Source organism: Nannobrachium achirus, assembly GCF_963921795.1.
Source record: "Nannobrachium achirus genome assembly, chromosome: 3".
In the NCBI taxonomy this organism is placed as follows: domain Eukaryota; kingdom Metazoa; phylum Chordata; class Actinopteri; order Myctophiformes; family Myctophidae; genus Nannobrachium; species Nannobrachium achirus.
Genome location: NC_137812.1, coordinates 26,159,056 through 26,172,604, shown reverse-complemented (window position 1 = coordinate 26,172,604; position 13,549 = coordinate 26,159,056). Strand labels below are relative to the sequence as shown.

At 44.7% G+C, this 13,549-nt stretch overlaps 1 protein-coding gene across 1 annotated transcript in view; it reads right to left on the bottom strand.

Moving 5' to 3' along the window:
- Positions 1-357: 357 nt before the first annotated feature.
- Positions 358-13,549, bottom strand: part of LOC308282129 (protein sidekick-1-like) — a gene marked incomplete at both ends in the record, with an annotated part of 370,021 nt that continues 356,829 nt past the window's right edge. Inside the window, 8 exons of the mRNA XM_080722473.1 lie at positions 358-711; positions 3,274-3,403; positions 3,859-3,979; positions 6,409-6,546; positions 9,190-9,354; positions 9,530-9,655; positions 9,783-9,944; positions 10,247-10,384. Coding sequence (XP_080578599.1) covers positions 358-711; positions 3,274-3,403; positions 3,859-3,979; positions 6,409-6,546; positions 9,190-9,354; positions 9,530-9,655; positions 9,783-9,944; positions 10,247-10,384 — 1,334 coding nt within the window. The remainder of the gene's footprint in view (positions 712-3,273; positions 3,404-3,858; positions 3,980-6,408; positions 6,547-9,189; positions 9,355-9,529; positions 9,656-9,782; positions 9,945-10,246; positions 10,385-13,549) is intronic.

The window sequence follows — 13,549 nt, the reverse complement described above, 5'->3', positions numbered from 1 at the left end:
TCTCTCCTTAGTTAGTTAGTTTACTACTAACTCCTTCACTCACGATTCAACAGAGATAGCAGATCTACAAGTTCATAGCGCGCTGCGCGCTATCGACTCGTAGATCTGCTATTTTTTTAACAGGTCCTTCCTTCATCGTTAAGAATGTACAAAGGGTGCGTGTATCGTGTACTCTTCATAAGACTTAAATCGTTCTTTTCCTCCTTTGCGCTCATAAGACTTAAATTGCTCCTTTTCTCCTTTGCGTTGCACGCACTTGTGCTCCGAGTCTTTTCTCCTCTCTCTGGTGGGGTCGGTTGGAGGGTGTGAGGGGGGGTGGGGGTGGGGGGTGGGGCTGGAAGGGGCGGCTACACCACGTCACACGAAGGAGGAGAACCCCGTGACGGGGGTGCGCGACCCCGGAGGGTTGGCGTTGGTGCCGACGGGGTTGACTGCGTGCGCGTTGACGTGTGCGGCCACGAGCGCCGGCTGGCCCGTTGGCGTGTAGGCTCCGCCGGCGCTGTGCTGCGTCACCACCGTCTGGTAGTAGGGCTCGCCGTCGCCCACGCCGTCGGTAACGCCGCACTCCTCGTAGCCGAAGGGCGCGGAGGCCAGGCCGCCCTTCAGGCCCTTGGGCTGCCGCTTCCACGAGTTGTAGTAGGTGGGGTCGCTCATGTAGTGGTTGACGAACGAGTGCTTGGGCTGCTCGTCCTCGTAGTCGCTGTCGGTTAACTGGAGAGAGAGAGAGAGAGAGAACGAAAAAACATGCTGTTTTTAGGCGGATATATTCTTTTTAGATGGCATGTTATGTAGACAGATGCCAGGTCATTTGCAGACCTGGTATCCTATAGTGCAAGGTTCCCCAATTAGTTTTCCCCAAGGGCCGAATTATGTCTAGGGTACCAAGCCGAGGGCCACAACATTGCAGGGGGTGACGGTGGCGTTCCCGCTACTCCAGCAACAGTACAGATACCATCGTTGTCGGCCTGTCGGGTGAAAATCTTGTATGTCTAAAACTAGTGTTGCCCGATCCCGATCACGTGATCGGATCGGCCGCCGATATGGCCGTTTTTATAAGATCGGAGATCGGGGAAAAAAAATCGAAAAAAAAAAAAAAGTTTTTTTTTTTTTTTTTTTTTTCAAAAAAATATTTTCTGGGAGTACTGAAAGTTACAGGTAAGGTGAATGCGATATGAAATGTAAACTTACCATAATCACAGTAATCCTTAATCATTTTCATTCATATTCAAGGGCTTTTGGAGAAATGAGACAGACAGAGCACTGCAGAGGGAAGGTGATTGTGTCAGACTCTGTGTCCAGCTGGCAGCTGATGCCAATAAGTAGTAATTGGCCCCTTGCTAATGGATCAAAGGAAGGCAATTATGTCTCTCTGCACTGTCAACTAGCTCAGTGGTTCTCAACCTGTGGGTCGGGACCCCCAGGGGGGTCCTCAAATTATTTTGGGGGGGGTCCCCAGATGATTAACTTAATGTGCAACATTGTTTTCTCTCTCAACAGTAAACAAATCAACATAAAGTTTAAGTGTATAGAGGGTATCTGCACATTTCGAAAGTGAAAAATTAAGGACTTTTTAATACCTCTAAAATGACAAATTAAACATTGGCCAAATTGTCAAATATTAAAGCCAGAAATTGTGAAAATAGCCGATCTACATGCTCACAACTCCTCGCGTTGCGAGGCGTTGTGAGCATGTAGATCTGCTATTTTCACAATAGAACCGTGTTATACAAAATATACTTCCTCAACTCTTCAGGGTCGGGGGTCCCCAGTTAAAATATGATTATTTTGGGGGTCACGGCCTGAAAAGGTTGAGAACCAAGTGATAGAATGAATAGATTTTTTTTTTCTTCTTAATGCCTTGCCAAAAGATCGGATCGGGAAAGATCGGGATCGAATCGGAAGCAATAATATTTGATCGGTATCGGATCGGGAGCAAAAAAACCCTGATCGGGGCATCCCTATCTAAAACCGTTCGTTTTGCATTCATCATTTTAAAAATGATTTAAACTAGTGAAAACAGACGATCTACAAGCACACAACGCCTCGCACCGCGAGGCGTTGTGTGCTTGTAGATCTGCTGTTTTCACTACTTTTGTGAGACGGCCTTGAATGATGAAGCAGGGCTTTACTTTGCGAAAGAACTTACAAATTTGGAGATACGAGGTTTCCACCCGACAACGAAGATATACTAGTGTTGTTGCTGTACTGCGTTCGGTGTTTCTGTATCTGTGTTTTTGAATCTCTGTTTACACCCGTAGCCAATCAGAGAGTCCAAACCTTTAGCCAATGAGGGACCAGCATTCTTGGAGATGTCACCATCAACCTGATATAAATAGCAAGGCGCAAGATGACACCTCGACAGAGTGCTAAACTTGCCCACCCACATATATACAGCACCGATCACCGATCACCGAGACACCGATCACCGATCACGAGACAGCACCGATCGCAGTACTCTCTGGTGGCTCTGCTGGCGCACAAGTAGGCCATACTGTACATGGCCATGAGTGCACAAGGCACAAGTTGGCACCTCGACAGAGTGCAGTCTTATTGGAGCGGTGAAAGCGCTCCCAATGAACAGGTATATCCGTGGGTATGTGGCTGGCTGGCTGGGTGGGTGGGTGGCTGGCTGGCCCTGTCCGTAGCCTGGGCAATACCTTGAGTGGCCACACACAACACACTAGTTAAAGGAGGGGCGCTGTTTTGTGCAGGCCAGGCACACTCACCACTCACTCACAGGCACAGTTTACACTCACTCACTCACTCACATAGGGTACAGCTGCTCAAATTCACCGCTCCACTTCGAACCGAGGTTTGATTTTATACTAATGCAGGGGTGTCCCTGTCTAAGAATGTAAAAGGTATATTATTCGGGGGTCACAGCTATACTTAAGTTTCTCTATAAATTGCACCGACAACACCTGTCGGTCTGGAGACCAAGGAGTCAGGAAAGAAATGTATTTGGAGAACATGTTGGTCGTAAAAGCGAGAGCCTCCAGACAGAGACTCTGTCGAAAGACTAATTCTTGCTTTGTCGATGAACTTGACAGAAATAACCGACTTTCAGGTGACAGCTAATTTTGTTGAGCGATGCCGGTCATGCAGCCAAAGTCTAAATTAGGCTTTAGTATTCAAAAGAGAAAGAGATAATAAGGAAGACAAATTTAGGGACAAAATAAATGGGATGGATGGAGGGAGAGAAAGGCCAGAGGAAAGGAGATTTAAAAAGGAGAGGAGAGAGAGACAGATAGACAGACAGAGAGAGAGGTATACCTCAGATTCAGAGACCTCGGTAGGTTTCTCAGTGAGTGTGGTGCTCTCAGTGAGAACGGCTCCATTGTAGCTGTTACAGATGTCTTCATCAGAGTAGTGGAGACCACCAGGACTGGGTCTGGGGGGAGACCTGGACACACACGCACACGCGCGCACACGCACACACACACACACGCACACGCACACACACACACACACACACACTGCCAAATTTAACATGGGAGCCAAAGATTTTTTATATTTTTATCTTTTTTTATCCTGCCTACTCACTGTGTCCAGTTCAAACTGGATCAGTTTCTTTTAGAGCGCACCATCGCAATTTTTTATAAAATAAAATAAAAAAGAAATCTGTCATATCTTGTCAATGGTAGTGGGGGCTTATGAAATAATCCTGTCATATCTTGTCAATGGTAGTGAGTGAGTTAAAAGTAGTTTTTTCTTATTTATGTATTTATTTTTTTCTTCTTTTTTAGAAAATTCATGAAATGGCTATAAATATTTTTTTACCTTTTTACTTTTACACACGGCCATAAAAAATGGTCCCGGATGCACTGCTTGGGAAACAGTGATGTAAAGAAGTCATACCTGGTTCCGTTCTTCTTGAGGAAGGAGTTCTTGGTGTTCAGAGATCTGCTGTTGAGCTCCAGAGCAGTGAAGCCTCCATTGTCCAGAGTCACAGCCTCCTCCACTGTGGACACGTGTTTACCTGGAGAACCACAGGAGTCAGCTAGGTCACTCTTATATATAGAACACTGTAATGTTGACAAAAAGCGCTGAATTCAAGTCAGCAAAAACTTCCAATAGCTGTTTAAAGCTGTGTTCAAACCAGATAGTTCGAGCGGCGCGATTACATACAAAGTGAATGCAATGATGAGGCAACACGCGACCAAGCGCGGCGTGAAAGATCCGAACGGGGAGGCACGAACGATGCGACTCCACCCATCGTGTCCTGACAGCCAATCAGCGTTGAAGTTGTCCGGAGACACAGAAATGTTTTGGGTGTTTGGTTTTCGGGTGTTTCCAACAGACATGATTTTTTACCAACGTGGACCTGCGCGACCAAAGTGAAGCGATAGAAGCGACTTGAATAGAATAAATAGCTTCAGGTTTGAATGCAGCATAAGGGATACAACATCATTTTAACCAGTCTTTCTGGTAGAGTATACAATATAGTAGTCGTGTCATAATTTGGCTACTCCCTCCAAATTAAGGTCACGATTCAATTAAATTAAAACCTCCTCCTTTGCAGCACTAATTATTCATTTGGGCTATCGAGTCTTTATTAGTAACCAAAAACACTTGCAAAGTAACTTTTATTTGAATAATAATATTTATAAATAACACATGAGAATCTATAATAATAACAACAAGGTGAAACATTAAGAGCATGACCTCTGTGCGCATGCATGATTAACAGAATGAAACAACTAGAATCGTGATCCATGATTTTGTGGGATTCGTTTCCGTGAAAATAATATTTTGGTGTTTGTGTGATGAATGTCACAGTGAATAAAAACATCAATGCATGCATGAGACATCAACTAATATTCACAGACACATTTCCATATTCATTATTTGTATTCCCGGTGTGTAAAGACCAGTCAAGGTGGAAAAGCATCATTAAAACCAGTTGCTCACTGGGTCTCTTCTGGTCCTAGATTGGGTTTATATAATCCAATTTATTCACTGGGCAGCAACCTTTACTTGGCATGATTTGAATTTGTGTCTGCAAAGTTATTGCTTTTTTAGCATAAAAATAAGAACATTTTCATATCTCCATATTGGCTTTTCATTATTAGCTCCGCTAGCTGGCAGGGCTCAAAGGCTCTCCCTCCGTCTGCCACTTTGGTCCCCAAGAAAGATTTCTCATGAACGAATTTCCAAGTGCAAACTAAGAGCCGGTCGCACCTTATCACAAATTAGGCTTGTTTTTTAAGTCATGCCATGGTACTTCCTTTTGATTCAATGTACATGTAAAGGTTTTGCTGTTGTTTACAATATGTGTTCATTGATCAGTGAATATACAATATTTATATTTTACACACTGTACATGTTTATGTACCGTATGTAAACACAGTACATTTACATACAGTACACGCACACAAACCCTCCTCATTCGGACATTAATGGCAATGTTTCCCTTTTCTTTTCTGCCCACTAATGAGAGAATTCTTAAGATGACATGTCCGTCAGTTCAGACCACTTGGGTCTGTCTGGTTGAAGCTAGCAGGGTTTTAAGACTTGTGTTTTTGGTACACTAATTAATATCACATAGTAATATGTGTATCTCCCTTTCTACTCTAACCGCACGCACGCACGCACGCACGCACACGCGCAGTCAATCTCTGTCTTTGCCTCATCCCTCCATCTCTTTCTCTCCTTCCCCCTCTCTTTTTTCGACTAATTACTCCTCTGCCCAGGGGTTTTCTGCGGCAACTCGAGATTAAAGAGCTGTCCTGGCGTGACCTCTGTTTGGCAGCAAAGGATCTGTGTTGTTGACTTTGCGCACATACGCGCGTGCGTGCGCACACACGCACAGACAGACACACACACACACACCTGAACCCAACACAGAACAGCGTATGTAAAACACTGCAGCCTAGGGCGGCTTAGGGGCTGTTAGAACTAAATGTGTAGCGAAACAGAAGGTCCCAGGTTCGATTACCGGCCCCTGGCAATGTGTTCGAGGTGTCCCTGAGCAAGACACTTAAAGGGGCACTTCACCCCTGAGACAGCTTGATGGGAGGGTTACTCCCGCGGGGGGTTGACGTTTTGATATCAGGGGTTGGTTTTGATTAGAACTACACCTGTGTAGTACCAGAAGCCATATAGTCCAGAAAGGAATTGAGACCTTGCCACAACGTTTTCTAAAAACAGAGTTTAAACATCGAAAAGAACTCAGGATTGTGTTCCTTGTCTCCCAAAAAATGTGTTTTTTTTGTCTCAGGGGTGAATGTCCCTTTAACTGCTACCAGGTCTGATCACCAAGTGGTCAGACTTGGACGCAATCAGCTGGGTGAAGCTGAAAACCGAATTTCCCCAGCGAGATCTTATGCATCTAATTGTTATCATTATATTACATTACGTATCATGTGAAACGTGGACCGGAGTGAGGAACGGGGACAGCTCACAGACCTGTGCTGCAGGACTTGTACTTGTTGCTGTGTCCGTGGAGCAGCAGGGTGAAGACCAGCACCAGGACCAGGATCAGGCCCACCAGGGCCATGACCAGCAGGAACCACCACTCCTCGTAGAAGGGACGCTCCGACAGCGCTGCACAGGAGAGGGGGGGGGGAACAGGGAATGTCAGAGAGGCAGGGGCTGACATTTCTAAAAGGGCCTTTTTGGTGGAAATATTGAAAAAATCAGACCTCCAAGATCACAACGCGTCGCAGTGCGGCGCGTTGTGAGCTTGGAGTTCGGCTATTTCCGATATTCTTTCAATATATCTTTCAACATAAGATGCTGCGTTCAAGTTCAGGAGAGTTTGGAAAAGGCAATTATCTGGAATGCTGCCTTCAAGTATGGCATGGAAACAGGGAATTTAGCATGTCGTTCACCATAGTAAAAACTGCATTCATGGTCTGGAGAGGGCACTTCTTACAGACGGATAAAAGGGCAGGGGCTCAAGCCCCCTTTGATGTCTACTTTATGTGTGCACGTGCCTGGGGGGGGGGGGGGGGAAGAGACAGCCAGAAGAGCATCCACAGAGAGGACACACACACACAGACAGACAGAGGTACAGAGACAGACAGAGACAGAGACGTGGAAAAAAGCCAGAAAGATGAGCACAGTCAGAGATAGAGAGGGTAACAAAGACAGACAGAGAGGAAAACAGAGACAGACAGAGACAGCAAATGGAACACATGCAGCCAGAACTGTAATGAAATTGAAAATTCATTGAGCAAAAAAAGAGACAGCGATGGGGAACACAGACAGAGAGAGAGAGAGAGAGAGAGAGAGAGGGGAACGCAGCATGTGATTGGTTAATAGGCTGTGGGGAATGGTGCGAGGAACATCAGAACTAAAGATCGGCAGTGATACCTTTTAAAAAAGAAAAAAAGAAAATGGAAAAAAAGAAATCCAATTCCCCAATGGAGCACCCCCATCGCGCCGAATGCAATGGGGTCATAATGGCCCTGTGTGGAAAATGCCAACTCCCCACGCCCCTCCTCGCAGTCATTTGTAGGAAGACTAGGCCCAAATTGACTGATTGCAAGGGACGGCGAGCACTGATTAGGTTTTCCAATAGTGTTCCTTACAGCGCGCCCAAGCTCTGCACGCCCCCAACCAACTGGCAACATCAAACTGATTAAAACACAGAGGATGATTTTCTTTTCTTTCTTTTTTTTTTTTAAAGAGGGAACGGTTCCATTGATCGCAGGTGAGTAAAACAATGGACTTCTCTTATCGATGTGATTGTGGTTAAAGTGGTGGCCCGAATCTTTATTTCTATTTGGACGGCAGCCCGCGGAATTTTTTATTTTACAGCATACCATCTATTTATTTCATCTTAATTTAATTTCTTATCAGTTAATGAATAAAGTGCATCAGAGTGAGTCTTCGACATGCCCAGAGGAGGTTTAGTGTCATCTGTAAAGTGGGGATGGCTTAAAAGGTATGGATCGAAATAAGGAGGGTTAATTAATTCTAGCCCGACGTCCCTCAAGGTGTTACTCACTCTCTACCCACTTGTGGTTGTACAAACTCCACCACTAGATGGCAGAAGATATGACACACCAGCAACACCAAGTGAATTTGTAATAGGCTGTGTGCAGTGTCGCCATATTGGAGAGAAGTTGGGTCTCTTCTCAGAAGACAAAAAAATAAAAAAGTTCCATTCCATTATAAAGGGTATCAAAAAAGTGCAATGATGAGGTGGCGGAAAGGATCCAAGGCAACGTGTTTCGGCCTACAGTATGGCCTTCATCAGGGTCCACTGGATCTCTTCTCACTTCCTTCTCACTTCCTTCAAAGGTGTTACCAACATATCGTCGTTGTCGGGTGGATACCCATGGTAGTGAAAACAGCCGATCTGCAAGCACACAATGCCTCGCACCGCGCGGCGTTGTGTGCTTGTAGATCTGCTGTTTTCACAACTTTTGTGCGACGGCCTTGTTTGATGAAGCAGGTCTTTACTTTGCAAAAAAATGTACAACTTTGGAACCTGGAGATACGAGGTTTCTGCCCGACAGTGACGATATACTCCGTTCCATTTCATGTAGCACAGTGGTTCTCAGACCTTTTATTCCAAGGACCCCCATAACTCTGAGAGTGTACAAATGTAACCAAATGCACCCGTAAGGCTCAGAGTTACACACCTTTCAAGTCTCCAGGTTTTCCTCAGAATATGTATGAGACTTATTTACTACGACACTATGGCATATTAGGAGTCCAACTAGTACTAGTGGTTCTCAAATGTTTCATGTGCAAGGACCACCATAACTCTGAGTGTACAAATGGACCATTACGGGTCCATTTGGTTCCATTTGAACACTCTCAGAGTTACAGACTTGTTTTGGTCATTCAGGGCTAGCTCTATGCATTTCTGGTAATATTCATGTCCTTGGCAAAAAAAAAAGCCAGCATGGCGATGACCTTCTGCTGGTCAGACTCGCCCCTTCCAACCGACTTCACCTTTATGTGCAGGGGTCTGAAAGTGTGAGTTTCCTGGCACAACACGACAGGGTCAAGCACACTGATTTCTTTCCATGGGCACTAGAGAGTACTAGAGAGTATTAGTACCCTAATACATGGGTACTAGAGAGTATTAGTATCCTAGTACATGAGTACTAGAGAGTACAGTACCTACAATACTGCTGGTATATACTGTACATGCTGAATAATAATGTGACCTTAATTGTCACTTTTCACACACGTGTGCACGCGCGTGTGCGTGCGTTTGCGTATGTTTACCTGCGAGGGACGCAGACGGGGTGCTTGGCTCTCCGTAGCCATTGCGATTGACTGCGATTACGCGAAACTCGTAGCTGACGCCGGACCTCAGCCGCTCCAACGGCACCAAGACGGACCTGCTGCTGGGATCGAGGAGCTTGATGAAAGAATCCCACACCCCTTCATCTGGAGAGAGAGAGAGAGAGAGAGAGAGAGAGAGAGAGAAATATTTTTTTATGTTGAGGCAAGAAGGGTAAAGAACTGCCCCCCAAAAATGTTCTCAACTGATTCAGGTGAAATAAAGGCTAAAGGGTTGAACTAAGATCTCCAGTGATTTTCTGGTGATATTCATGCGACTTACCCGACGGCCGTGCTTCAATAACGTAGCCAACAACAGGTCCCGCCCCTGCATCCCCCTCCGTCCAATGGATGGCAAGGGCAGAGGAGGACTTGGTGATGGACATCTCCAGGGGAGCACCAGGGGTGCCTTTTGTGGGCAACAGAGAATGTTAGAAAGGCAACGGCGAACTCCCCTATTCCCCCAGTCATCCACCCACCTTCATTCCCAAAATAAAACACACGCTACAATAAAACACTAAATGTCCCTCTCGTACCTTGCAGGGCCTGTGCAGTGACGTTGGCATGCATGGGTGGTCCATAGCTCACGGTGCGAGCCTGAACGCTGAACGTGTACGTCGCTCCTTTGGCCAGGTCTCGAACCTTCAGCCAGCGCTGCCAGCTTCCCTTCACTTCCACGGTCACCACTTTAGTCACTCCTGTTCAAAACCAAACACACACACACACACACACACACACACACACACACACACACACACACACACACACACACACACACACACACACACACACACACACACACACACACACACACACACACACACACGCACGCACACACACGCACACACACGCACACACAGAGGAACAAGAGAGTCACCTGACGTGTGTATGTTTGTTTTTGTATTCACGTCTATATGTGAGGACCGGGTAAGGAAAAACATTCTTCGCGATCTCCCCACAACGCACTCACGCACGCACACACCTTTGTGAATGTCCATACCTTGCACAGGGGCAGTGGGCTGATAGACCACCCTGTAGCCCTCCAGCTGCCCATTAGGGCTGAGCGGAGCCCCCCAGGACACGTTGACACTTCCCCCCGTCACATCTGAGAAGGACAGGAAGCTGGGCTGGCTGGGAGCTGAGGAGAACCATTGGTGATGATGAGAGGAACAATGACAGGATTGTTAGACACCCGCTGTCTGTGTCAGAGAACAGTACAGGCTCATGTAGGCTATATGTCATCATACAACACAGTCAAATGACAATTTCAGGTTTAAATTGAAGAATTTCTGTGGAGGGCCATATTACAATGAACAAATTAGCATTGAAGGAGGACCTGGCAATACATTTATTTCATAAATGAATGCCCTACTATCACACTACAGCATCACGCAAAAGCATCAACAGTAGCAGATCTGCAAGCTGAAATGCGGCGCAAACGCTTTTTGAGCTTGTAGATCTGCTACTTTTTTCATTTGAATCCTGAAAAGTAACAGTTCTGGACATGAGGTTTCCACCCGACAGAGATGATATACTATTTAACGTTCTATTTGTCTATTATGACGACATGTGAAAATCAGACAAGTTCTCTCCTTCTCTCATGATTCTCTCATGGTTCAGATACGCGAGTTGTCTTTGCTGCTGCTTCATTTTCTATGGAAGCAGGTGGCAAAGGATAGTGGAACTGACGTCAAAGTGCTGAAATCGCCTCAACTTTATGCAAATGAGAAGCACATTTTCTTTGTTCAATGTTGACAGGGTATCAACCACTTAGCCACCATCAGTGACACACAAACAACCCATTGATTGAAGGAGACAAAACGTGTTATTGATATTGTTCACCGATGGATAAACGGCAAGGTAAGAAGGTAAGAACTAAGATCATAATGCGGGAGCGTTTCATTCGGGTGCTTGTGTGTGCCAGCATTAACTTAACTGTACAGGAGTTGCTTCAAAGGCTCAGCGTGCTCAACTAGAAACTGTCTTTGAACACTGTCGGGTGCAGATTCCAAGCAATACTAGACATCAAAAGAACAAACTCAGTCACAAGTAGAGTCTTTTAGAGCATTTAATATGCCGCCGCAGCAGCAGCAGCAGTCACACGGCAACGAGCACGTTTCAGCCCGTTGGTCTCCGTCAGCGGTATTACGCTGTATTACGTATTACGCTGACCAAGTGACTGCTGCGGTGGCATATTAAATGCTCTAAAAGACTCTCTACTTGTCTGTACAGGAGCTTTCCATGCTGGTATGAAATATACCCACAATTATTATTACCTTCTGTTGCCGCAGGTTGCCCATCTGTCAAACATTTCCATTGCTCCGTTATGTATGATAAGAAGATCTTTATTAGGAGATGTATTTAAATGATATCAGGGGACGATACATTTTAATAGGGAATGATTCGGTGCAATTCGACGCAATGCGATTAAATCTGATACAGTTCTAATTTGTTTATTGTTGGCATTTATTTTCCATTATACATTTAAATTTGTGTGAAAGTGGTTATCAATTTGAACTCAAAAGGTGGATTAGCTGGTAAATAGTGTGCATATGGTTAAATGCAGTGTATATACTGTCGGTACACAGTTAAAGTGCAGTATCAAATTATGTAAATAATGTCAGTAGACAATAACAGTAAACAGTGGGTAGTACTAGTAGTCACAAAATACAACTAGTGAAATCGATACATTCAAAAGCAGACCGATACTCCATCGCACAAGGGCGCCGCTTGCCAAAAAGAACAGATCTACAAGATAACAACGGGACATGATGCAACATTTTGTTAGAGTTTACTGTAGATCTCTTTTTCCCAATCTGATTGGACAATATAATGTCCAATTACACAGGAGTGACATCACAATATGTCATATAAATACAAGAAAGAATTCAAGAAGGGGGTGTTCTATTAAACCCTTTGATTACAAGCGTGCACTTTTTCAGGAGGACATACAAAATGTGTCATTGAGCTAGAGAACAGGGACCCGGATGCCATTATTGATGTGACTGGAGTGTGCAGGAGTGCTGAGGATGTGTCTCAGATCACGACTAGTGGTCTAAGACACAGGTTATGTTATCTGGGTTGTAAGGCCAGATATCTTGGACAATACAATGTCCAATCAGACACGATTGATTGAAGAATTTATTAGAAGATTGCAATAGAAACAAGTACAGTTTCATGACAGTACAATTCACTGGTACAAGGTCAACTAAAAGGAGATCCTAGAAATGCTTCACTTGACATCCCTGCAACCACACTTGCAATTTCCCAGAATTGCATCTTTCTAGTTTATGTTGTGTTGAGTGAACAAGAGTATGTCTGTTGGGTTATCTTATGCAGGGCTGCGGTTTTCAGCAAAGATAGGCTACCTGTGAATATCCTCGCAAATGTAACTCGTTTAACATTATTCTTCATTTTGACATATAACTCTGGCACGCATTTGTTGGTGAAATACTGCCTTCTAGGTATCTCGTACCTCGGCTCTAAGGTTTTCGCCGTGTCACAAAAGCCAACACTCTCTACAAAACGGGGCAAGCCGTGATTACATTAGACCTCGCTAAGTTGTGGCTGAAAAAAGTGTTTAATCTGCAGATTCACCAAGTGAAGATTTGTTGTGGTGGTATATAATCGCTGCTCTACAGAACTTATAAATGGCAAAATTCTGTCAACTTTTCCTTCCTTCTTATAAAACCCAAACTTTAGATTTCGTATTTGATGGCGCGCAGCCTGGAATCAGTAGCAGTGTTGTATGGTTTACCTTGCAGTGTCCTCATAAAAAAGGTCACAAAAAACAAGATTATTTTGAAAGCAATGACTAGTAGTAAACCTAAAACTGGAGCAGGTGCGCGTCCTCTGTTTGCCTTCCTTGGCAGTGGGCAGTGGTGTAAAGTAACTAGGTACATTTACTTAAGTACTATACTTAAGTATGGTTTTGAGGTATTTGTACTTTACTTGAGTATTTCCAATTTCCAATACTTTTACTTCTACTCCGCTACATCGCGGATCCAAATATTGTACTTTTACTCCACTACAATTATATGAAAACTTTTCACTTTTCAGATATAAATTATAATATTATCTATACTATAATTTTGCGAATGTCTGAGTGAGTGAGTGAGTGAGTGAGTGAGTGAGTGAGTGAGTGAGTGTCTGTCTGTCTGTCTGTCTGTCTGTCTGTCTGTCTGTCTGTCTGTCTGTCTGTCTGTCTGAAACAGCGTTTCTCCTCAGTGGCTGGAGCAATTGATCTGAAATCGCATCACCATTAGCATATGAACACACCTGACATAACTGTGAAGCCCGTTTG